Raw genomic sequence first — 25751 nt, 5'->3', positions numbered from 1 at the left:
CTGACGGTGCCGTGGCCAACTGCATCAGTTCATCGCTCCAGCTTCTGAACCGCAGCGCGGTAAAGACTGGAAGCCCACAGGAAGTAATCGGGTCCAGACGTGCTGTACAGTTGCCCATGGAAAACTACTCAGGAACAGATACGTGTCTTCAAGCTCCAGACTGAACTGACATGCAAGAAGGCACTGGCTGGAAACTGAGAGCTCCTGCTCAAACTCTGGGCAAGACAGAAGCGAAAACACGGGTTGCAACAGTTTCAATACCACCCACCCAAGGCAGCCAGGACATCATCACATTATACACAAGTTGCCCTATTAATTGGGATAGTGGGAGCATGTATCACCCTGATGGGGCACAGAGATGGGAAGGCAGGACTGACATACACAGCACCCTCCAAAAATTTGGATGAAGGGACAGAAACTTAGATCTGGCTCAAATCCCAACTATTGCACCCTGAACACGTCACAACTCTTCATTCGTTGTATTATCACTCGCAGTTAGTGAATAATATTTGCATAATTCATAGGAGTAATATGATAAAATAAATATATACAGGACATGCTATAATCACAGAGATACCCAGATAAACATGAAATAATTTTAAAATAAATCTTTGCGGAGATTGAGAATTAAAACCCATCTCTTGTAATCTTAAAAGATGCTCAAAGGTCGGTAGCTTTTGAACGCGGACATTGTTGAAAGCTTTCCTTCTCCCTTTTCCCATCACCTTCAACAGAGGTACCTCACAAAGCAAAACAAACTGCAACACCTCAACAGAAACAGGGATGACAGGAGGAAGGAATGTTGTAACACGATTTATTAAAATCCGTTTATAAAACCCTAGGACCAGTTCACAAAGAAGAATGGAGGTCTCACCCAACACTTTGAAGATGGCAAGAAGGCTCCCCAGACAAGGTCCAAAGCCTTGAGATGATCTTTGTTGGAGGTAACAAGAGCTCTGTGGCACTCAGATTTGATGGTTCAGATCCTCTCTGGAGCCTTCTTTTTCGTCTTTTAACATTCTTCCCAGCCTATTTACACACCAGTACTCTGTGTGCCTACCACAAAGTAATTTTCACCTGCATCACTGGAAGCACGTAATTTTCATCCTAGACTGATAATACTTTCACAAATATTTGCTTCACCTCAACTAAAAAAAACCAACAAAACCCAAAATACAGTCTGAGGAAATATTTTGATCACAAAGTAAAACAAATTAGCAAACCAAGACTAGGATCTCATAAAACGAGAACTGGAATAGGAAAAAAACAACAGGTGGATATACTTAGGCGGTGAAAATCTTTGGATCCAAAAACACTGACAAAACACTGCAAATAAAGTAGCATCCTCCCCCTCCCTGACCCCAGGAAAGCCCAGCACTCCAAAATTTGCTATGATCAGCATATCTTAGGCACAGGATCTGGAGATAATTACCAGAAGGGCTGCTGGCAGACAGCAGGGTCCGTTCAGACAACATGCATTTGCCACTTCTTCCCGAATTTCAGAAGTCTCTCTTCTAGAGCAGTCTCTTGTATACAATTGCATGTCCAGTTGCACACCCTAGAGGTTGTGGATCCAAGAGGAACAGCAATATTCTCTTCAGGATACTTTCAGTTAATTAAATCCTTATTAAAACTCTTCACATGAAGTACCATTTAAATTAAAAACGTTTCAAGAGAGGGACCTGACAGAGGCATAGACACGACACAATGGTTACTGTTTAGAAAACTTGCATGTTACCAAATGAGAATCCACGACAAACTCAAATCTTCACATGAGACTACATGAAGACTTCACAAAAATGAAAATGTATGGATACTTTTTCCAGTAACAGGAATAACTGCTTATCATTTAGATGATATTCTGTAATTATAGGAAGTAAGTTTGGAAATATTGACTATTACTGATTCTAACATGAAATGCTGTCCAGATGCATCCATAACAGAACTGCACCTGTGCTACTGCTATAAACAGCAGTGACATTTTCTCCTTTCTCAGCATCCATGTTTGAACTACTAAAACAATCCTAGCAGAACACTTGGCATTTTTTCTATTCCCAAGTTTAAAATGGCAGCAGGAGTTGCTCTTGCACATGTCTGTTAAAGCCTCAGAGCATTAGTAGGCTGAGACTGCCTCTTGTCCGACGCACTTAAAGCCAAAGCAAAAACCATTAACATTTCTGGTATTACCGTTCCTTCCCTAGTGATGTGCAACAGACTCATGTCACACACATATTAGCCTTCAAAAGCAAAGCCCTGATTCCAGTTATAAAAATGTAATTGTTCATACTGCTCCCTCTTTGCAGGATATCTTCGTCATGGTCTCATTGCCTCTGTGGTTCGGACCGAGTTGATCATACTGATTTCAAATTGTTCCTTTCAGCTTTCACCCTCCACCCACAGGTCCTTGGTTTCTCTTCTCATTGGTTATTGCACCCTGGGGCTGCAGAAGAGGTGCCTGCCTGCTTCTGCTTCTTACGGCGTTTGTTCAGAAGGCGGTTGTTGGATGTTTTCAAGTCTTTGATTTTCACCTGATCATAGTCCACCCTCATGGTAGCCAAAGCACTGGTCATCTCCTCCTGAAACCAAGGAAGCAATTTATTGAACACTCTGAGCCAGAGAGCGCACAGCCACCCACACTACTGCCAGGAGATGGATGTACAAAAGAAACCCTCTGTCACACTATGGCCAGAAATAGCTGAGCCCTTTCTGCTGCACTAGACTATGACTAAAGGCTTCGTTCTACTCATGGGCTCATTCAGGAGGAACTATTCACACAGCGTTTCATACGTAAGCACCCAGGACCACACGCCGTTGGCCTAAATTCCACCATGTCCCTATGCCCAGCATTTCTTACCGGCTGGCTCTGGGCCTTCACCAGCTACTGAGCCTGGGCTGCTTGCACCAGAGTCAGAGCTCTGCTTTCCGTGCTCTGCTACCAACCTGGGTTAGCAGGAGCTAGAACAGAGTCCACACAAAGTTCTTTAAAAGTACGTGCTTCGAATTCACGTACCTCCTTAGTCTGAATTAATGTTTAAGTGCAGGCAAATTTTAAGCTTTTTAATAAAGCTTTGAGCAAAAATCTGCTTAAGTAAATGAATGTCTATGCATTTAGTTCAGGAAAGGAAAAAATTATTAAATATTATGGGAATGCCGGTGGCCCAAGGGAATATCTCTAAGACCTATACGAAGCACAAGATCTCAGAAACGTGGAAATGAAGAACACTAAGTGAAATTATCTGTTTGATCTCTGACTCAGGAGGCACATGTTGCCTAGGTCCTACGAAATGTTACCATTACATAGTTCAACAGCTGAGACTACACATCAGTAATTTAAATAAAATCAGTAATCAGTAAAATACACTACAGGAATGTTGCAATTATCAAAATGGTATGCATTGTAAGTGCAAAAAATTCAGAATTAATTGTAAAAGCATGCCAACCTGATAAAGGCCAGCAGGAAAGAGTTAAACTTGCAAACAACTTTTAGTCTGCCCTATAGTTTCTCTTTGCAGGAAGCATTCAACTGTCATCTGTACAAACAGTAGGTGAGGCACCTGGTTAGATTAAGGGAAAGACAGATATATTTTTATCTCCCCTCGCCAAACGTCACAACAAGACAAAGCTAAGCTTATTTAATGCTGGTTTACAATACAAGAACAGAATAGAAAACCAGAATGCAGCTCAACACTCCCACCCTGTCCCCGTACGTTTTCATCATGCTCTTCGCTTCGCTATAATGAACTCCGAGCTCCCTCAGCACTGTCCCTTCTCCTCTGTGGTTACATCCAGTGGCTCCGCAGGTAGCATCCTTAATAACTTTGATCATAAACATCATCTTTGTTGGTATTTGGCACAGTTGTAACGCTGCTGGATGAAGCTCAAACAGCATTCTTCTTTTTTTAAACAGCTATCACATGCACTACTGTTCTAACCGAGACTGTTTATGCTTCCCTTGTTTAACATGGTTGTATTCAAAATAGCCATCATCTCCAAGGAAATAGGCATATGCAGAGAAGACAGCCCATCTAATCTCTTACCACACTTGACTTCGAGAAATCTGAACTATGATCGACTCACTTTAACTTCATCCCAGTGGTCTTTATCCTCTTGCAGGACCCGTGCAGTATGAAGAGGTGTTGGTGGCACTGCCATTGATCTCTGAGAAAAGGGAAAAATACCAAAAGAAGTGTTTTGCAAAATTGCGTTCAGGAAGTGACTGTTTGCTCTTCTGTGTGTATGGAGGACATAAAAGTTTAGCTAATGTCCTTCAGTGGCCCTCATCATTCATGCTTTCAGTCAGTCCGCAAGCTAATTCATGCGTGAGGTAGAAAAGGACTATAGTCCCCACATGACAGTATCTTTAAAAAACAAATGGAGAGAGAAACCAGAGCTGAGTTTCATAGACTCATAGAATAGTTAGGGTTGGAAGGGACCTCAAAGATCATCTAGTTTGTGTCACTCTTCTCCCTTCCAGTCCAACCAATAACCCTGTGGTGGATAAATTTTTATGTACATTTTAGATTTTAACTGTCATTTCATTATTCATTAGTCAGTGTTTCAAAGTGGTTAATTTGACCTTTATCTTCTAGGATTTGTCATAGGAGAAATTTTCTTGTACATATACATTAATTGAAATTTCCAGTTTATCAGATCGTAAGTGTGCCCCAAAGAGGAAATTACACTATTTATTGTTCAGTGTAAGGCATAGCTTGGAAGACAGCGCATCGCTTGAGTTGCTCTTCCACATAAAACAGAGATCTTTGCTCACCTGCCATGAAAGATCAGCAGATACTTCAAATTAGAATGAGGTACAATTTCTAAAACACGGAGCACAGTTCCCTAGCTAAATTCACTTGATTCAGCAAGAATCGTAGTGTTTCTTGCCAGCCCATAACTCAAACTATAAACTCATATTCTATCTCCCTTGTAGTTTCTACTCAAACTTGCTGTCTACTGCTGTGGTGTCCTACACCAGACACAGCTGCATGTCAACAAAGTCTAAGGAGGTCTCTGCATATGTCGTTGTGAAATAAGCATTACATGGGAAGCAGTGCTTATACTCCACTGAGCTAAGAGCACCATTGCAGAAGTGGCAGCAGAAATGACGACTCCTGCGTCCTCTGGAAAAGGACTCTAGCTGGCCAGGGTGTGGTTTTATCAAGCACAGCTGGGACACGGGAAATGGAAAACCAGCAGACTGGCTTTAGTGGTGTCCCTGTTGAAGTTGCCCTCCTATCTGCTGTGAGCTACTCCTCGTTAAATAAACCTTATCTACAAGCTAACTAGGGGATTATGTGCTCCACCTAAACTGACAATTTTTGCATAGTCCACAATGGAGAAAAAAAAGAGGAGACAAATACCCTCCTCCACTGCTTGAGCAAGGCATCTCCCCATACATGTTCCCACTTACAGATTCAGGAAAACAAAGGGAAGAACACAGACATTCACTATGTTGGTCTTTCCCTCTCCCTCCCTCTGCCTCATGGGAACAATAGGTTTAGCAGAAAATGCCAATCTGCAGCTCCTGGACCTTTCTCCCAGGAACCGTATTCTAGCACGGCTCTTTGGTGCAGCAGAGTCTATAGACCTTGTCTCTAATCTCCTCCTTATTAATAGGTTATACGCATATTTCAAGTAGCATGTGTCGCTGTAGGTGGTAGCTTCCTTAGCTATTAGGCACTCATCCTGTGAAATTCATCGCCTGCTGACTTCTGGAACACCTCCTTCTTGGGTCTTCAAACACTTAAAGCTGGAGGCATTTATTCTGAACAGTGATTACATTTTTATTTGGTTAAAAAAGACTTAGAAACATTGTCTAGGTTCTGTTCCAGTTCTACAGACTCTTTGTTACCCTAATTTCTCAGCTTTCACAGCTCAATGAAGACACCTATCTGCTCCATCAAGATACTGTACAGCTACATTTCTGTACAATTCTAAGGGCCTCCAGCTCTTCGAACAGGCATTACAGAAATGCTGACTACTAGTCACGCCTCCGTTTCTGCCCTGTCTTCTGAGGATCAACACAGACGGAGGGAGCACTATGAGAGAATCGGGCATTCTACAGTACAAACGAATCTGTTCCTGGCTGATGACTTTTTGGGCAGCAAGAACAAGACTGGTGTCCTTTTAGGCACAAACATGAGAAGTATAATCTATTATTTTAGGCGACACCTAGAGAGCAGAGATGATATCCTGAAACTCAGCCTGATCTCTCATGGGATTCTTGTCTTTTTTTAAAAAATAATTAATATTATATTATTCGAGTGTTTTTTTTCCTTTTTCCCCAAAAAGTATTTTTTAAGGAAAAGTAAATTCAACCAAGTTGTGGAATGAAACCTGAACTGCGGCCGTTAACAGCTCTGTGTGCCACCCTATCTGGCAGTCTCTTACTGGGCACCCAGCCGAGACCCTTGCTCCTCCCCCACACATTTCCATACTCTGCCAAGCATGAGAATTCCCACTAAGCATAGGACTGTGTTCACACTAACACAGCTATGCACAACGGTGCCTGAGTCCACTAATAATAGCTCTCTTTAAATCCTGCACCGATGAAGTAAGTACATACAGTTTATTTTTGTATTTTTAAAGAGAGTAACACATGCATATGCTGCAGAGTCAAGAGTGATGCCTGCTCACAGACAGACACATTCCCAAGGACACTATTGTGGGTGTCTCTCTGTGTGTCCTCTGGTAACACCAAGAAGAATTGGGGTTCTACAGGCAGATGACTCTCTGTGGAGTGCACAGTAGGTTAAGTTATTAACAGCAATCCTTCTCTTGCTATGCTGTGTGGAGCTATATGTAAGTTCCGCATGTAAGAATTAATCTTGCTCCCTTGTAAAAAGAGATGTGAAACTCACGTTAATCCAAGGGTGATTCATAAATTGAGAAACTGTCATCCTCTCTGTTGGGTCGGTCTTCAGTAAATGGCGAATCAGTTGTTTGGCTGAAAAACAGGACCAACACAGCACATTGCAGTCTGCTACTGCATTCCCAAATAACCTTCAGAACACAAAGATCTGCTGAATGAAGAAAGGTAATTTTGCAGAACTCCAACACCCACCTATTGCTGTTATCATGTTAAGAAGCCATGCACAGTGTGGTAGGTTATTATGTTGAAAGAGGCAGAACATGAAAACATCCAAAACGAGGTAAGAAGGACAGACAAAGGATTGGGGATTCCATCTATGCTATCTACATCACCAAACCAACTGTTTTGAGAGCAAGAACTTGAGAAAAAGAGAAACATAGGAACAGAAAGCTGCCAAGCTGCCTGGCTGAAAGATGGCGAGAAGCTTGGCATTATGGGCTGAATGAATGCATAAGCTCATGTTCTGAGAAATTATAGATGACAAAAACTATCTCAGGCTGTTGGGAAAAAAAAAAAGACAATAAATTTATCTTTGATAACTGAGAGGTTTCTAAAAGGACAAAAGAAATGGATTGTACAAACAAGCTTTGTAGCAGCTTTCTGTGAAGACAGTATCTGCCAAAGCAAGAGTACTAAGTAACTGAGATATGAGATGACAAGAGTCTGGACAAGTGTTGTATTAATGCAGGCAGACAGACAGGAAATGCTACATCCAAGGAATGTTATTTAGAAAGACTTAAACATAACTTCCTTGAGGGAACCTAGAAGAACTTCTGAATAAGAGTTCTCTTTTAGAAACATTGAACGCAAGATGACTAAAGGCTTGTAAGAAGTTGCCAGAAGTACAAGTTGAGGCTTCAGTTTGTCCAGAGAGGCTGCAAATGAAGGTTGCAGAAGAGATTACCTGGAACCTAAAGTGTACAAGGAAACAAAAGGAGAAGACCACAAACAGAGCCCATTAAGATTATTACAGGAAGCTGGTGGGGAATTTAGAGGAAGCCTCCATAGATGATGCAATGAAGGAATGATTAGATAAAGAAAACCATGACAAGAACAGTATAAAGGAGGGCAAAAAGCAGCAGTCTGCTGAAGGTGCCTGATCAACCTAAAAGAATGCACATAAACTAGTTGATCTTAATAGGTCCAAAGGTAGAGGAGGTGCCTATTTCATTCAGGCAAGCACACAGGAACTCTACAGATTTTCCAAGCAAATGTTCTCTCACCAAGCTCCCCCAGCATTTTAATAACTACTGTAATATGAAAAAGACCCAAGGCAGACAAAATATTAAGGCAGCAACTCATAGGTAAAACATCTTTCTTATTCATGTTCAGTAGTCCATGCTGCACACGCAACCGTGAGATCCAATGAGGGGTTGCAGTGCCAAGGATCACAGTATTATCCCATGATAATTTGTTGGGGCTAAACAGCAGACAAAAATAGGATGCTGAAAACAGCAACATAAAGGGCTTGTTACAAAAAAAGATGTGTCCAGAGGTTGCTGACCTTCTCTAATATGACAGGCAGGTGAGACTTCCAGCTTACGAGACTGTCAGAAAAAGAGGGAATCAAAACCATCCACTTTCAGGACACTCGTTTGAGCCCATCCAGGTCACAGCTGAACAGCAGCTGCTTTTGGTCAATGACTTCTACAAAATAAATTGTTGACCTTTATTTAAGTGGTGGCTGGCAAGTTCCCACATCACAAAAAGCTAGCAGGAAAACTTGCCATCCTTGCTGGCTGGCTGACTGAGGAGGGCAAAGACTGAATGAGTTCTTCAGACAGTTTGCCTTTCTTCCAACTCAGCTCGCATTGCAGCTGTCCTGGCAGTCTCCTCTCTCAGGATTAAAGACTTTTGTCTTCAGAGGATTTAATCTCAGCATTCACTAGCATTAGCTGGAATTTGAAAGAAAGTTTTCAGTAGCCATTTACTTTCTGTAGTACTTGGGTTGCTGGCTAGAGTTTGAGTTCCTAGTTGTTCTCTGCGTCAGCTTACAAAAAATTAATTTAAATTCTAAAAAAAAAATGAAACAAACACTAAACCAGTTTTTAGAAACAGACTCTTATAGGCACTTTACCTATGCACACCATGTGCATACTCATCAGTAGCAGTGAGAATTGTTACCTTCCTCGGATACTTCAGCCCACTCTGGATTGGGAAATCCATATTGCCCCATCCGAATTCTTCTCTTCATCCCTGGAGAAATGGCTTGACCAGTGTTTGAGTAGAATGGAGGGAACCCACACAAGCTGTAAGAGTGGACAAAAGAACTCTTATAACTAGGAAAGTCCTTTCATCTCTTAAAAAGTCCCATACAAGCCTACATTCTTCTGCAGGTTACATGATCCTAGTGACTAATTACTTCTAAGTGCAGATTTACTAAAATGGGTCCTTTTTCTGTACATCAAACCTCCTTCCAAATACTTACAGAATATACGTGATGACACCCAATGACCACATGTCACATGATTTGTCATACTTCTCAGGACCAAGGACTTCTGGGGCTAAAGAGGATTAAAACCAGAAATTAACAGAGTACCAGATATTTCTTTTCATATCCATCACCTTATAAGTAGCAGCACACTTCAACACCAAATATCAGAGGCATTAAAAAAGCGCAACTCACTGCAGGAACTGGGAAGTATTTTCTATAGTCAAGTTCCTAACCACATCCAATAATATAGCTTTAAAAAGGAGGAACGGAGCTGGCAAAATGCCCTGCTCTTCACCTTAGTGTCTGTCTGCTCAAGAGAGTACTAAGATTACAGAAAAGCAGAAGGAGCTATAGCTAAATGTGTACAGAGAGGCACGGCACTGAAAGAGGCAGGAGCATATGTTCCAGAAATCAGAACAGAAAAGACCTACTTGAGCTGTGATAAAATTTTGATTGGTACCTGGGTAGAATGTGTTTAACTGCAGCAACTACAGTGCAATGTATTTTTCTTTGGCCTCCAGAGCATTATTTTTTTTTTCACTAAGTAACAAAACTATAGAGAGATACATTTAGAGGGGATTTTTTTTTTTCCCCCTGGGGCAGGTGAACTGCAGGGAGCTTGATGTTGTAAGGAAAATGATTCTCTAAACATATGAGCAATCATGCTGGTTTATAAAAAGGTGTTGAGAAGGGAAATGTCAGCCTGTTTATACACAAATATAAAGGCATAAAAACATATACGCATAAATTCCTTAACATTTTATCACTAATCCCAGCTTACAAAAATATAGAAGAAAAGCATCAGGGAAAAAAATTGCTGTCATAATTCTCTGCTAACAATGAATAACAGTATGTCTCAATACAAAAAAACTATAAAAACTTACATTGTAGAAGAGAACTAATTCTTCCAAAAAATTAAGCCCTTTTTCCTCCAAAGAAATTCCAAGCGCAGACTGCCTCAGTCATACCATATGGCGACTGACTATTAACTCAGAGACCAAAAGGGACATACTCGAAAATGAATGCATAAAGAACAGTCTACCATGGCATTCATTACACAGTGCTCGGTCTTCGGAGAAAATGCAGGCAAAAATTCAGTTATGATTAAGTCACAATGGTGTTTTATTACTAACTCATCCATTTGCCAGCCTTAAGAAGCTTTACAGCTGAGGCAATACTCTCCCTGTTCTCTTTCACTGCATTAGTTGAGCTAGAGGAAGTTTTGCAAGGAAACATCCAAATAATCCCAAAGTTGAGTTCAAATTATGGCTTTTATTGCATCATTCAGAGGAAACATCAGGATTACTTAAGTGTAATCAGAAGCAACATGTTCTTTCTCCTTGATCCTCATTTGCATTCCCTGTTAAGGCTCTGCAACCAAGGAAGAAAGCAGGAGCACTGAACTGTACTGGAACCAGACTAGGTTTGGGTTGGACGCCAGTTTGAATTCTGCAGGCTACCTCTTTGCATTACATCCACAACAGAAGATTTCCCATCCATTCCTACAGTTCCCCAGCCCACTGTAACGGGAGGGATGACAGACTGAAACACAGAAGAATTGCATTTTGGATAACTTACCAACATAATAAGGAGTGTAACAGGGGGTCTGCAGTGCATTTTGCACAGTGGTTTCTTTGGCAAAGCCGAAGTCTGTGAGTTTGAGCACTGTATCCTTCTCTTTAGATGTGTAAAGCAAATTTTCAGGCTGAAAGACCACCAAGAAAAAGGATAAACTGGACAGTGAAGAGATGTGTCTCATGAGCAGAAAGGTCAAATGATTCCCACTTGCCTGGATCACCACCAGCACCTGGGTCTTGTTACTCCTCTCACATCCCCACCATACCATGCAGAAAGTTCCCTCCCAGCACGCAGCATTTTCACTCAGACTAAGGATCAACATCCTTCTCAACATGGTATTTAGGAGAGCCAACCACGACTCTCGTCAGGTCGGATAGGCACCAAGCCCAGCTTCTTGAACCTCTCTCTAGGTCACTGCACTTACTAGGACTGGTCTGTCTGATCACCACCAGCTGATCTGACAGCACTCTGTACCGCTCGTAGCTGAGGTGGAAGACAAAGATATCATCAGTCAAACTCTCTATGAGCAACTGACATAACTCCATCAGAATTAACTGATACAGACACAATGCCCTTCCTCATCCCCCTCTACTCTGCCTCCTGAAACCTGAGTTAATTCCATTCTGCTCCACGCTCCATAAAGGCTCTCCAAAACCAGAAGTGGCACAGAGGGAACAAGAAGCATGAGGAGAATGGCACATCTCCAGAATCTGCAATTGTTTGAACTTGTTTTCCAGTTTCTCAGTCCTAAGGAAGCTATGCTCTCATGCTAGTGTTTAGGGACGTACAGAAGGAAGGAGAGGCTTGAAAGAAAACAGGATTTAGGATCTATCAAGCAATTTGAACCATTTCTATGTTAGTTCACTGAGCGTGTGTGTTTGGAGCTAAGCGCTTCTGTGCTGGCAACAGGCAATGGCACATAGCTCCACAAAAGTGAATAGGTTTTTAGTCTCTGAATTCTCCAGTTCCTACTTAAAGAGCCCTCAAACATACCCCTCAGTGACACCAAGCAATGGCAGTTCTCCCTCCAGCTAAACACACAGAAGCATCTGTAGAAAACACACAAACTCAAAACTGTGGAATCAATCAGAGACCATTTTCCCAAATACTTTCCTATACTATTAAAGTGGGTTGGATTCATGGAATTGGTCTTATTCCTCCCATACATGCAGCTTCTCCTATGTCTGAAGGAGGTTTTGGTGTTTGGGGTTTTTATTTGTTTGTTTTGTGGGCTTCTTTGTTTTTTTTTAAGCAAGTACAATTCTGAAAACAACTAACAACTGGCAAAGACTGTACATAGAGGTACAGCATCTAGTGTAAGATCACTTCAGGCAGTGCTATTTTCTTGTTAATTAACTGAACTGCAAGTTGATAGTAGCTCTTTAATTAACCATCTGACTATCACCAGATTCTTCTGCATTCGGTACACAACTGGAAGACACTAGTGCATGTGAACATTCTGACCTTGGACTAGTTGCAAACTAGTTGCAAACAGAGCCTTTCTCACACTGGCACTTTGACCATCTGATCGCACTCCTGGTTCTGCTTAAAACGCCACTGCCCATTTATTTTTCTGCCTTATGCTCTTTTCTCCCTGCCCACACACCTTCAGGCCTCACCTTGACGTCTCTATGGGCAATGTTCATTGAATGCAGATACTGGATGGCTGTTCCGATGTCTCTCATTATCTCAGAGGCCTCTATAAATACAATTTTAAAGAAAGGTCACATTAACATTCCCACTGCAACTCAGGGACATGCTTGGGAATGCTTATAACTTACAAACAGCTCGCTGGAATACAGGGCTAGTGTCAAGACTAGAAAACCTAAAATTAGCCCTAACAGCTGTGTTTTGGTTTTGCAGGCAACCATAGCCCCCCAGTTCCCTGGCTGCTCAGCTCTCCTCCTGAGCGGGCCTTGCAACTGAACAGTTGAGATTCCTACTTTTTATGAGTTTGTAAATTTTTTCTTTAATTTGCCCAACAGAAAAGCAGCAAGAGCAGAGTAGGTACCCCAGCAACATGCAAGACTGTGGAAAAAGAGACCCCAACCAGGACACATCCCTGATTGTGCAGGACAGAAGTTTAACTTTCAGCTTCTAGTTCAGGGGTAATAGGAGGATCTAACAGATTTTCTAAAAATACAGCAACATAACAATATAGTAATTTTAGGATAGGTCACATCATCATTCCTCACTGTCTTCAGAAGCGTTTCCTCAGGAGAAACAAAATCAACAGTTCTATTCTGCAAAGCCCAAACTGCCACCTTTGAAATAATACGTTTCTAAAATTTAACGTAACCCCAGTGGGAAATTCTAGTGGTTGGTGAGCTGCCTTGCAACAGCAGTACTCTTGAAGTCTGGAAGAGTTCAGTTACACAGGGAGAGGTTTCGGAGCAGCGAGGAGTGACATTCCTCTTGTACCAACTGAGCATTATATCACATCTCCATTGACAGGAAAACAGAATTAGCAGCTTCAGCTTGATCCTCTGTTTTCTGCAAAGGTAGAAACCTCAGCTGCAGTGGTGAGAGAGAAGGTAGAAATTCTTCTGCTGTAACCTGGAATCTTTTTTCACATGGCTTGAGACTGAAATTACACAATCTCAGGCAAGGACAATCAGAAGGCAGAAACACTCATCCTCTTTGGGGAAAACCTTGCACAACCTCCTCCTTCCTGACCCAGGCCAAAAACCCTCGCTCCTAATGAGAAGTTGTGGCTGATACATAAACAGCCAGTGAACCTGGGGAATCCAGTGGAACAGGGCTCATTTATCGCAGGAAAGAATGAAGGTTTGGGTTTTTTTTTTAACACTCCCAGATGGTTTCTGAGTAAGTATTTAGAATGTTATACAATGGTATTTAATGTAGAAAAATCATGTTTTTAGCAGAGTGGAGTCACTAATGATCACGGAACCAGTCTTCCCCCTGGAATTTTGTATTCTAGAGAGGAACAAATAAAGTTCCTGAAAATGCTTGTTTTGCCTACACAAGTCTCATACCACTTAAAGGATTCATCCCAGGCTAGGAACACAGGATCAAAAAAAAGCCTGGCCTTTATAGCAGACTTGCAAATCAGTCACAGTAATTTATAAGCTCAGGTATAAATTTTCCTTCTTCCAATCATTTTTGTCACGATGCTAATGACAAACACTAACATTTTTAGTCCTGAGCAGAAACAAGCTCCTGTTGTGAACGGGCAAGGAGAACGAGTCAAGCACACCTGTGGTACTCTGCAAATAATAAACAGCAAAGACAATAAAAATGGCAAGATTATTCTATAGCAAGCTCCGTCACTGACTCAAAGCAGGTCTTTAAATTTGCTCACAGTCCCTATCATAGATAAGCAGGCTTGTTTACAGCATGGCTAATAACACTTCCTTTCAAGTAGTACTTTAAAACCCTTGAATGAGAGATGTTTCAGCAAATGTCATTTGCTCATTGTATTCATCACCTAACAGTACAGTTGTGCACACTGATGCTGATTGAGGGACAGCCAGAAGAGAAATCGCAGTAGGAGCTGCACTGATCATGTTAGAGATGGTCTGGCAGGAGACCGGGGACTAGAGTAACAGAGGCTGCAGTGGTTCAGAAATGAAGAAGCTGACCAGATTTGTATGAAGAATTTTCCTCTAAACCTTCCACATTGTGTCTGAACTTGTCCAATTCTGGTAATTCCTGATTTTCAGGAATTTTAAAATATAAATGTTTAACACAGAGTTGGATAGAAAATAATAATAATAAAAAAATAATTTAAAATTACAAACAAAAATCAAATCAAAGAAAAATTCCTGTATGGGAATTAAGCAAGGGGATAGAGAAAGGGAGAAGGAATCTTTTTATAAAATTAAACTTTTTTTTTTCACCTCTCTCAGTGAAAGCTTGATCTCCTCTCTCCTGGATCCTGCTAAACAGCTCTCCTCCCTCCATGCTGAAACAAAGAACAGAAAAACGCCCCACCTTTCATGAGCAGAAAAGATCAAATTAACACCTGAGTGTGCATCCATATAATCACGCAGAACAATGGCAGGAACAAATTAGAAAATATTACAGGCCTCCTATACCAATGCTTCCTAAACATCACACTCATTTGAATCAATGCACAAAGCCATTCTGATATGGAACAGACAGAAAACAAAACCAGACTAAGGAGTTTTGATGCTTTCAGTTTAATGTACCCTATCACAAGGAACATGACACACATCGTTGGGAAGTCAGATACACTGGCACTGGGAGGCTGACAGTAATCTTGTTTTACTTGAAGGAGGTTGGAGATGAAGAAGAAAGAAAGAGGGAAGCAAAGATACTGAAAAGAAATATTAATTTATCCCCAGTGAAGAAGACAATAACTGTGGTATTACTGATCAAAGAGAGAATAGGAAAAGTTAGAGTCAAAATAGTAGCAAAAAGGATCATGTCAGATTATAGGATTTACATCTGAAGTTGGAAGCCAATCACAATCAAAGTGCATCATATCTGTAGAGACATATCTTTCAAGATTGTATTAATTAGTCAATGCCTTAATGAGGACAAATGTCATAGAGTACAAGGAAAATTTATTTTCTGGTTAAGGTTCCTCATTCTTCCATCACACAAGATGGCTGGAGCACCTCTACGTTTCCCTACCAGGCCCACAAAGACAACAAAAGGTCTGCTGCGCAAACTAAAATCGTGCTGCTGAGAAAGCTCACCTAACTGTCATCTAAGCCAACACATTCTCCCACTCCCTCCACCCTCTCAAAGAGCAACGCTTGGTGGGGGGCTGCTGCTGGTCCATACCATTCCATGACAATGAGGAGGCATCTCTTTCCATGATGTATATTCTCATAAACATCCAGGACATGGACAATGTGGGGACACCCTGATGCTCGCCAATGATATTCTACTTCCTGACGGGCTTTTGGGTTGTCATACAGGAGCTGTGAAGAAATAGGAGAGAGCAATGTCAGTGAGCCAGCATCACTCTGCTTTAAATTGGCACCTACATGCATTTGAGCTCAAAGATGGTGGCAAAGGCTGCTCTCAGCACCTTCTCCAGACAAAGGATGCCAATCCATCACAAGACTTTCACCATCTCTGGGCTGTCCAACTTCCTAGATTGAGGAATATAGAAACAACTGGTCCCTTGGAACTGGGAGGACCTCAAGTGGCAGTAAGAAGAGATTTTGCATCTGAGATGGAGGCAGACCTATCTTGCCCATCTCTGGCTGGGAAACAGCATTTTTTTCCTACTTGTTTGCAGCACTTGGAAACACAGGAGAACCCCTCTGCTAAGGACAATAACCCTCCCACCTGCCCCCCAGCTGCTGGGAGAAGAGACTTTTAGGTGCAACGCAAATCCTTAGAGTTCAGTGAGATTTAAAACAATAAGGACTTTCGCACTGACTGTGAATGTGCTGCTTAAATGCTACACAAATTTCTGACTCCATCAGGGTCAGAAAGGGACCTTTGACTATCCAGATGCTTGAACTTCTTTCTCTGTCACATGCAAGGCCAGTTTATTTTAAAGGCGCTAATCTCTAGAAGGGAGGTAAGAGCTCATCTTTCCTAATACTGCAACCTTGCACACAAGAAACATGCCCCTTCCCATGTGAAGAACTGCTCTGTATCAGACTCTGCAACCGAGCTTTCGTGCAACAAGGGCGCATTGCTGAATCGTGCCTTTTCTTCTCTGCCTCGTCTCTCTAGACTTTGTGACAGAGGCTCTCTCTTTACTGCACGTTTACGCAGCTCCTACACAACACGGCTGTGATCTGAGTTTGATACTTTATGCCCTATAGTAATAATCACTGTAATGATGGAGCAGCGACAGTACTGATGCTATGTAAAGCATTGTCAAATGCATTGAAACAGAACAAAAAACAAGCAAAGAGCAACCACCTCTGACCTGTTTGCCTTAGAAAAGGACAACAGCAACTGTGGGGGAACTTTTTCCAAACAGGCAAACAAGAAGTATCACTGCTGCACTACTAGGCCTCAGCCTGAAGCTCTCCCCATTCATGTTTGCTATCAGGTGCCCGTCAAAACACAACTGCACGATAATTGCCGAAGACAAGTATTAACATGTAACCTGTCATTAGGGAACTGTGAATCAGCCCAGGAAAATGAGATTGCTTTCCATTCAATTGCCAAGCTAAGGCACAAATGGTGTCACAGGCACCTCTCAATATAGGGAAACACATGATTTAAAGGTCATAGGAAGGAACACACAAATTCTGATTCCTTTATTGACTCCAATATAGACAGTTTGCATCACTGGGGAAAAAAGCTCACACTTCTTTGCTGCTTCAACATCTCTTTCAGCAAAGCAGACAGAGTAACATGGCAGGAGAGGCCTGTAACAGTTTATGAAATGCTGGGGAAGCGCTCAGGAACCACTGGATAGAAGGTAAGAGGCTTCTCTTCTTTTCCAGGCTGGGAACAGGAAAAGGGTGACAAGCATTCCTCTGCCAAGTGCACATTTTTATATTTTTGTGAAGCACAGAGGGGTTGCAGGAGGGGACGAGCGGCCTCAGGAGGGCTGCTGGCTCCTTAGCCAAACAGGCAGCCAGTCTCAACATGGTGACCACCCTCCAGGCTCCCTCAGCTCTTCCAAAGGCTCCAGCATGACACCAGGTTTTCAGCAGTGCAAAGAGCTGAAGGAGCTTTCTTGCCAAGTTCAATGCCCTCGCAGCCAACCTACTTCTTCCACAGCTGTCGTTCTGCACCCAGAGCACACCCTTTTGAGATCACTAGCTATCCGCCTCTTCCTTCCTGCTCCAGCCTGGCTATGGCCTGATTTCCGACACAAATAACTTCCTAAAGAAAGAGATGGCTCCAATTTGGACAAAAAGCCCATTAGTGAGTCCAAGTGCAGTTGCTTTACTTCTTTCAGCCATCAGCCCATTCAGTAGCTTTTCCTTCACAGCCACTGTGTCCTAGCTCAGTAGGATTGTCTATCAGCATTTTCCCCTCTGCCCTTCTGAGTTTGGGCTGTTGCCTAGAGGTCTGTTTAAAAGTTCATTAAATGACGTGTGCAACAACAAAGCCCAAACACCCTCAGGACTAACCAGGCCGTTTAGAAACGCATTACAGGGTTTACTGCTCCGATATTACTGGATTAATGCCACTTCTGAGCAGGACGCTTCAGAAACCTCCTCACCTATCCTGTGCTACTAATTAGACATAACCATTCTCTTTACTAATGTCAACTGCACTATAATCTGTGTATCTGGTGCTCGCACAGCATGCAGAGATGCTGTTTTTCATGTTTGTACCAAATGCTTATGAAAATTGTTTCACAGAATTGAATTCTCACTCTCTAAAGAGCTTTTACAAGGCGTTTTGATACACACAAGGATGCTGCAGTTTCTTTTCTCCACCCCTGCTAAGTTTCATATATTCCTCAGTGCCAAGCTTGAATGTACTCATGTCAAGATGACACCTGGAGAAGGAGAGAAAAGTAAATGCAAAAATAAAGAGCAGATACACATACCAAGCAACATCTGATACATCAACCAACTGTTAACCTTTGGATTTCTCCTTCTGAGCCTTAAAAATAAATTAAATCTTTTCCTTATGTCTGAAACTGGAAGCCATAACTATGCCTTTTAAGGCATCCTAGAGACGCAGACACCTGTAACAGGAAAGCCAGGCAGAGCTGAAAGCACCAATTTCTGCAAAACATAGGTGATGATTTAGAAACACTGACTGAAATTCTAGCCCTATGGTTAAATTCAACAAAGTTGCAAAAAAAATAAATGGACATTGTGCCATCTTCCTTAGCCTGAAGAGAGACTGTCCTTCTATTGCTGCAATAGCTTTGATAAGACTATGACTGGGTTCCCCTGACGTTCTGCAAAAGTGCAGAGGTAGTTGTGAACAAACCCAGAGTTTCAGGTAGGTTTTCCAGCACTGCTGGTTCGCACTGGTTTGAGGAAAGAGCAGCTTTGTCAAACAGTATCAGCTCCAAGAGCCCCCAGTCATTCCCCTGGAGTTCCCACACAGTTCAGCTGAGTCACAGCTTGTCACGATGGGCTGTGGGCAGGATCATGAACCAACCTAACTTCAAAACAAGACAAACCCAAGAAACATGCCCCATCTCGCAACTTTTCATGAAGCCAGATCAGCAATCCAGTGCACAACGCACAGCAGCCTTTGCGCAACAGAGGGGATGCCCACGTGCATGGTCAGGCAACACAGTTTGGAACGGGAGCTGCGCAATAGGAAACTGCACTTATACTGGAGCTCAGCACTACCAAATCACTGCCTGAAAGAAGCAGATGAAGCAAGAATTAACAGCTATTCACAGAGAGATCAGTGAAAACCGAGGCGACAGAAGGCAAGAAAGTACAAGAGCGCTACAGTCCTAAGCCCTAGCGATTCACCTAACTCTTGTCAATATCTGCAAAAGCTGGAGAGGGAAGGGAGCTGCACCAGCGGGTGTGCTCGGCCTGTTTCAGAGGAGTAACAGGGCAGATGTCAGCAGATACTCCAGGTTCCCCTGCTAATTCAGGGCCTGGCAGTGGAGGGAAGTCTGAACTCTAAATTCTGGGGTAATGGTCTAGCTCAGGTTGGCAAGCACCTGCAAAACAAAACAAATTCTCAACTGCAGCTTTTAAGGCCAGCCCTGTGAAATTTCTCCCTGTGCAGAATATCGTGGCAGAAAAAAAGGGGAGACTGAAAAGTGACACAGTATCTTCTAATTGCTTTTCCATTGATTCAGAGTTGTGTAAGCAAGGAAGGATAGCAGGAACCCTCATACCTTAATGGTCTGATCTATACAGGAAATAGCCTTCTAAGGACTCCAGGGAGCAGCAAGTGATTTTCTGGACTCTGAAATTGTAACAACAGAGAGAGAGAAGATATCCATGGGCGCAGGTATGAAACAGGCTGAGGACAGGAAGCAATGACTTCTTTGTGACTTTAACACGCACTAGCAGATTACACAGGTTACTATTACTGCTGTTTCCTACATAAGGGATTAAGACCCCCACATATGCTTTTTTAAATTTATTTTAAACTTCAGCAATTCCTCCTAGTTTCAAACAGTTGTGGTGCTTGGATCACATCTTGGAGCACATCCAATGCTGCACCTTTTACTTACTTGCACCAATTCCAGAATCTGAACTCTTCTTCAATAATCAGTTTTATAATCTGTACACTATTTTCCTCACAGGAAGGCTTCCCATTATTAAACCAGAAATGAGACCAGCAGAAACTTTCAGTCCTAGAGGTCCTCAACATGTAATACTGATATACAAGTACTTAAATATAGCTTTGTTTATTTTCCTAGCTGGGGAAAAAAAAGTCTCTGCTCAGGCATAAGTGGGTAAATGTCTAACTTCTTTTGCTTTCTTCCCCTCTTCCTTGTAGCTGTTACAAAAATGCCGAATCCTACAAATAAGCCTTGGAATCTAAATTCACACTGATGCACAGAAACTAACACCGTTTGCTGCAGAGCAGCTCTTCCAGTCGTTCTTTATTCAAGAGGGGTTGGTGGCAAAAAGAGGCTTGGATAATGTTCCTTTCATCTCCTCCCTCCCCTATGCTACAAAAAGACGGGGGGGTGTGGGGGGGGCGTGGTAGAAAAAAGAGCTATCACTATGGCTTTGGACATTTTGTCTTTTTATTACATCCTGATTATTTGCAGTACATCTATTAATTCAATGTTAACAATCTTTATCTGTTTCCAGATCTCTTCATAAGGGATAAAGCCATCCTCTGTGTTAGAACGCTACAGGAATTGAAATTATCAAGGTTTTCTTCTTCACGCGTCAGCACTGCCAGTCAGTCGAGCTGCAGCAAGAAGCATGTGGCTTTTTGCAACGGCAGCCCAGCGAGCAGGCGCATCCACACATGCAAATCTCAAAGAAGGCATTGAATTTTTTTCTTAAAATGAAAAAAATAGAAAACATTTCTGCTCAAATTGCTTACTACTGAAGCATCAGTCTATAGACAAGGGATAAAACCCGGGTAGGCACAGGTGGGTCATCACTAAGTCTTTCACTTTCCTGCTTTCATTTCAAATCCAGCTTAGGCTATTAAGAAATTAAATAGCCTTCACTGAAACAAGCTGTCATCCCAATTCCTGCAGAGCTATCCAGGCTGCTACCACAGTTGGCACTATCTGGCATCTTTATCAGTGCTCAGGTAGACAGCCAGTCCCAGAAGCGGGCTTCTCCCAGTTAACAATAGAGCTCAGTCAAGTACATGATTTTGCAACACTCCTGCCTGTGGTATCCAATCTTTTTGCTCAACCTACTGAGTATCAGGGCTGTACTGCCCACACTGAGGGACCATTCCCTTTCCATGTCTTCTCTCCAGTCTTCCAATCTCTACTCAGCTTATCTTTTGAAATGGCAAAAGCTGCAACAGATCTTTGGTGTCTTGCCAGCGTAAGTGCGAATGAAGAGGACTCAGAGAGGACTGCTTGCATGTGGTGTCAGTGTCAGACTCTGAAACCAATTTCCTGCTGACACACACAGCTTTAAGTGGCTTAAGCACAAGTTTTAAGAGAAAAACAGGAGAAAGAGAAGAACGGACAGAGATAAAAAGAACAGGTTAACAGAGAGACATGCTCATTTGTGTGAGTTTGCACACCAGACTTAGAGCAAATCTGCTGAAGAATTTAGCTCTCTGAGCACTCCTGCTTCTCCATCTCCAGAGACCACACACTACATAAATATTATTTTGCTTGAAGCCTCTCTCCTGCAGTGACTCAACCAGGTCTCTCAAAAACAACTTTGGTGTCATTTTGAATTTTATTTATTGTAGCAGTATTCAAATCACCACCAGGCACTCAATATGACTCTACAACCTGAGGTAAATAAATGAGACACACCATTATTAATTCTCTAATTACACAGGCATCTAGCCATTCACTCTGCAAAGGTCAACTGTCTTTGTTCATAAATGTTAGTGGAGATATGGCAAATACAACTGAAATGGCAAAGCAGTGGGCCAGTATACATTTCAAAGGTATTCCCATACACATGCCAGGTTAGCATAAAACTCGGGCACAAAAATGAGCAAAAAGTGCCCATGAAGCAAAGCTACTGTCCTGATAAATACTCTGATAATACTACATGAATCTGTCTGAACTGCAGTGCCAAAAGTACGTAACTGCACATTCAATGCTATGGGGTATATATGGATTTAAATAAAAAGCACGCTATATGTTTTGCTACATATGTAAGATTACTTTGCATTTTAATATTGCACTTACTCCGTTGTGTGGACAGAAAAATAATTCTTATTGGCACTTTAGGATTCCAGTTACACTCAGTTGTGACAGGCTACAAACCAGCTACGCGCGGCTTCTATTTTATTCAAAATATCACAACTGTATTTTAAAGGAAAAATAAATCGCCAACAGCTATTAACATGCTGTTACTGGACAAGAACACCCTCAAATGCTGGTTTATACAAGAAGGCCTAGAGATCAGCAAATCTCTCGCCCCTCTCCTTGTGACAACTCCTGCCACACAAACGCTGCCGCTCAAGCAGCACCGACAACTGCATTCGATACCTGCAGTCAACACTCAGCATCTCGGGAGAGCTGCTGCAAAGCCCTTTCTGCAACCCAGGCACACTGCACACTATCTCGTCTTTCCTTGGTTCTTTGCTACGCACATTACGACCACCTGAGGTGAAACCAAACTGGGAAGTGCTCTAGAGGTCTTTCCACCCTTCGTTTTAAAGTCTCTTTCTCCAGGGATAGGCAGAATCGCAGGACAAACAGGCAAGCCATGGGATTTGTGCTCACACTCTTTCCATGTCTGCAGGACCTTGATATGGCTTTGCTCTGTGCTGAGATGCTTTTCACCATCAAAACCACTGTCTCCTCCTTAGAGCAGGATTCTGACTGCAGTGCCCACACCCACACCGCACAGAACACCGGGCAGCTGCTGCTCCTACCCAGCAGGGTGTTCAGCCTGACGTGCCAACATGGCTCTGCATACAGCGTACTCAGGTTATCAGCGTAACGCCAAACTTTCCAAAACCTCGTATGGCATAAATACCTACGATTAATCGGGATTGTGATCAAAACAACCTGTAGCTGTACCACTATTTTTGCTCTTCCTAAATTTCTGAGTTGAGGAAAAGGAAATCTAAAATCCCAGCTGAAAACTATGACGCTTTTTACTTTACACTTTCACTCTAGTGCCTGATATGAGGTTTGCCTTTGAAAAGGAAAAAAGAGGGGGGAGGGGAAAAACCTCAACAAAAACTTTACTCCTGCCAGCTATGAGTTCATAAATTCTGATAACAAGGGTTCAGGTGACTTGGCTTCAGTAATTCATATATCTCAATCCTTGGCTGGTCACAAGTAATAGAGCTTGCTTGTGAAACTCTGCCCTTTAAGAAAATTCCAGCAGTACAAAATGCCATGGCACCTGCTCAGGTCATGAGCCCATCAAACTCTCCCTCTGTTTTGACTTTAGCTACTCATAGAACAGTAAAACAAATTCAAGATCATAATCTTGATCTTCTAGGTGTCTAACACCTTTATATGCTTGACTGAAAGCATACAAAAGATCACTTAAAGCTTTGAGACATAGACTGTGGCCAACAGTTTTGTTACCCTGCCATAGTGAAATTTCCCACAATGAGGATATATCTTGTCTGTCCAGGAGTCAGAGCTGTCTTCAGGGTCAATCTGAGACTGGGACACAGATTTCCACAAGAACTACAGCCATTGCAAAAAACTCTCCCATTTGTTTTTTTAAGTGCCAGTTGCATTTCCTTACCTTTGCCTTTCTCCTGTGCAATGACCGTGATGCAGTAATATCTCAAAAAAGCATACTAGCACGTCTCATGGTCATGAACTGGGATGGAGCATATGTCTGCCAGGATGTGACCCTCTCATATGCTCCCCAATATTGACAGCCACAGTTGCCAAGTTCCATTTTAACCACACCTAACACCCCCTCCTCCCAACAATATGACATTATTTTTTTTATGTATATATATATATGTCTTATACTTTTGTTTTTCTTAAAAAAAAAAACAAAAACAAAAACATAAACTAATTACTCCAGTAGTAATAGCCAGTGCACTCTACAAACATTTTCTGCAGGAAGGAGAAACAGCAAATATCGTAGATGTTATTCGGAGTACTTAATGCTCATCTCAGTGCTAACTGCCATGAAACCCACATGTACAGCTGTGTGGGACAGCAGGACAACGATACCAAGATTAGCAAGGCTTGGCAGACCTTTGTTGGAGCAGGATGTGGCAGAAGGCACAGATCAGAAAAAAGAAGTACTACAAAGATCTAAGTCTGATGCTCTCTTTCCTAGTCTTCATGCTAATAAGCGGTATCAAAATGAACACAGAAGGGATAATACTGAACAAGGTAGAAGCAAAAATTAGCAACATGTTTAATCTCATTAATCACAGATAACAGGAGCTCCAAGAGGAACTCATGCTGCCCCAGCCTTTCTCTGTATTTCTTGCATGTGTGACTACAGTCACGAAGATCAAATCACTCAAGAACTCCCAGGAAGGCTTTGACATCCTTCCCCAGTACACTCTTCGGGGTGCAGGCGGATTCATGCTGTAGGCACTTTCCATGCATCTATCTTTTCACTCTGCTCTGCACCCCAGCCCCTCTTTTTGACAGTTAACACCTTAATGAGCTTCCCCACCACTGCAGCTATGTTCTCCTCTACAGCCCCACCATTTGGCAGCAGAATTCAGAATGAAGATTCCGCCCTCTCATACCACGGCCTGCACACCTGAGCTCCCTTTTTAGCCGACTTCCCCTCCCCTTCCACATGAACTTAAGACTGTCATCTACACATGTAAGGCTTGGCAATGTGCAGCCCAGGCCAGTTCTTTCTCATATGTTGCTGTTCTTCCTCCTCTTTCACATTTCCCTTCTCTACACCCACATTTGTGCTTTCTGTCACATAACCTACCAGGCCAAGCAGCATCTCTTTCTTCTGTTGCACCATATATTTCAAGCATTCCTAAATCATCCAAACACAAGAATGCAGAAATAAACAAAGAACTCTCAAGTCTTTCTTGTCCCATTCCACAGGGCTCACTTACTTCTTTTAAGCATTACCTTAAGGGGAGACTTGCTAAATCCCAGACATCAGTGGCACTGACAGTAACTGCACCTCACGTCCCTCACAGAAGAGATACTGAGATTCCACCCAGTTCTTGGGAGTCTAACTGGAGTGACTCTGGCCAGTGTAATGTCAAACATTCACTCCTGAAAGCTGTCACCTGTGGGAACTTGTCTTCAAAAATAAAACAAAGCCCTAAAACCTAAAAAGGACATCTGTAAGATTTCTCTAGTGCTTCAAATCACCGCTACATATATTTTCACACTTGCGTTTGTGCAGGCTCTGCCAGTAGCATTTTCAAGCAAAGATTCTAAGTCACAACTCTGTAGATAGCTCAGTGGTTGATAGTTTAAAGGTCGATCAGGCATAAAGATCCCTGGAACTGCTTATTGTTACAGCAAAGATACGATAGAGAATTGTGTGACTGAATGGAAACAAAACTATGCAGCATTCAGCAGAGGCTAGAAATGCAAAGGAAGCCATTAAGAGAAAGAGGAAAGTAAATTGCTCTCCCAAGACTTCTTGTGCTTATTTTGTTTCAATATATTCTAAAGCCAAGTAAACTATTACATAGGAAAGGAAAGAAAATAAATAAACTGAGGGAAGGGGGAATTCAACAGATGGAGTCAACATAAGCAAGTGACAGTGCAGTAAAACTGTTATTTATGTTGCAATTCTCATGGATTCATTTTGCTCGGTGCACTAGCTTAGCCACCCAGGGTTACAGCGCTGCTTCCCCAGAACAGCATCGGAATCCAGCAATCAAAAACGTTACTTCCCTCCCAGGCCCCACGGCACACTCCTGCAGCAGCTAATG

General features: G+C 42.3%; 1 protein-coding gene across 2 annotated transcripts in view; it reads right to left on the bottom strand.

Moving 5' to 3' along the window:
* Positions 1-843: 843 nt before the first annotated feature.
* Positions 844-25751, bottom strand: part of MAPKAPK3 (MAPK activated protein kinase 3) — a 48562-nt gene continuing 23654 nt past the window's right edge. Inside the window, exons 2-10 of one of the 2 annotated variants that reach the window (XM_086618854.1) lie at positions 15657-15796; positions 14744-14808; positions 12488-12582; positions 10884-11010; positions 9300-9375; positions 8996-9120; positions 6861-6946; positions 4078-4158; positions 844-2576 (exon numbers count right to left, since the gene is read on the bottom strand). In XM_086618854.1, coding sequence (XP_086474980.1) covers positions 2418-2576; positions 4078-4158; positions 6861-6946; positions 8996-9120; positions 9300-9375; positions 10884-11010; positions 12488-12582; positions 14744-14808; positions 15657-15796 — 954 coding nt within the window. In that variant the 3' untranslated portion in view covers positions 844-2417. The remainder of the gene's footprint in view (positions 2577-4077; positions 4159-6860; positions 6947-8995; positions 9121-9299; positions 9376-10883; positions 11011-12487; positions 12583-14743; positions 14809-15656; positions 15797-25751) is intronic. The other variant, XM_009984955.2, reaches the window with a different exon arrangement.

This window comes from Tauraco erythrolophus, chromosome 12 (assembly GCF_009769465.1).
Source record: "Tauraco erythrolophus isolate bTauEry1 chromosome 12, bTauEry1.pri, whole genome shotgun sequence".
Classification (NCBI taxonomy): Eukaryota; Metazoa; Chordata; class Aves; order Musophagiformes; family Musophagidae; genus Tauraco; species Tauraco erythrolophus.
This window is presented reverse-complemented; position numbering and strand designations above follow the sequence as displayed.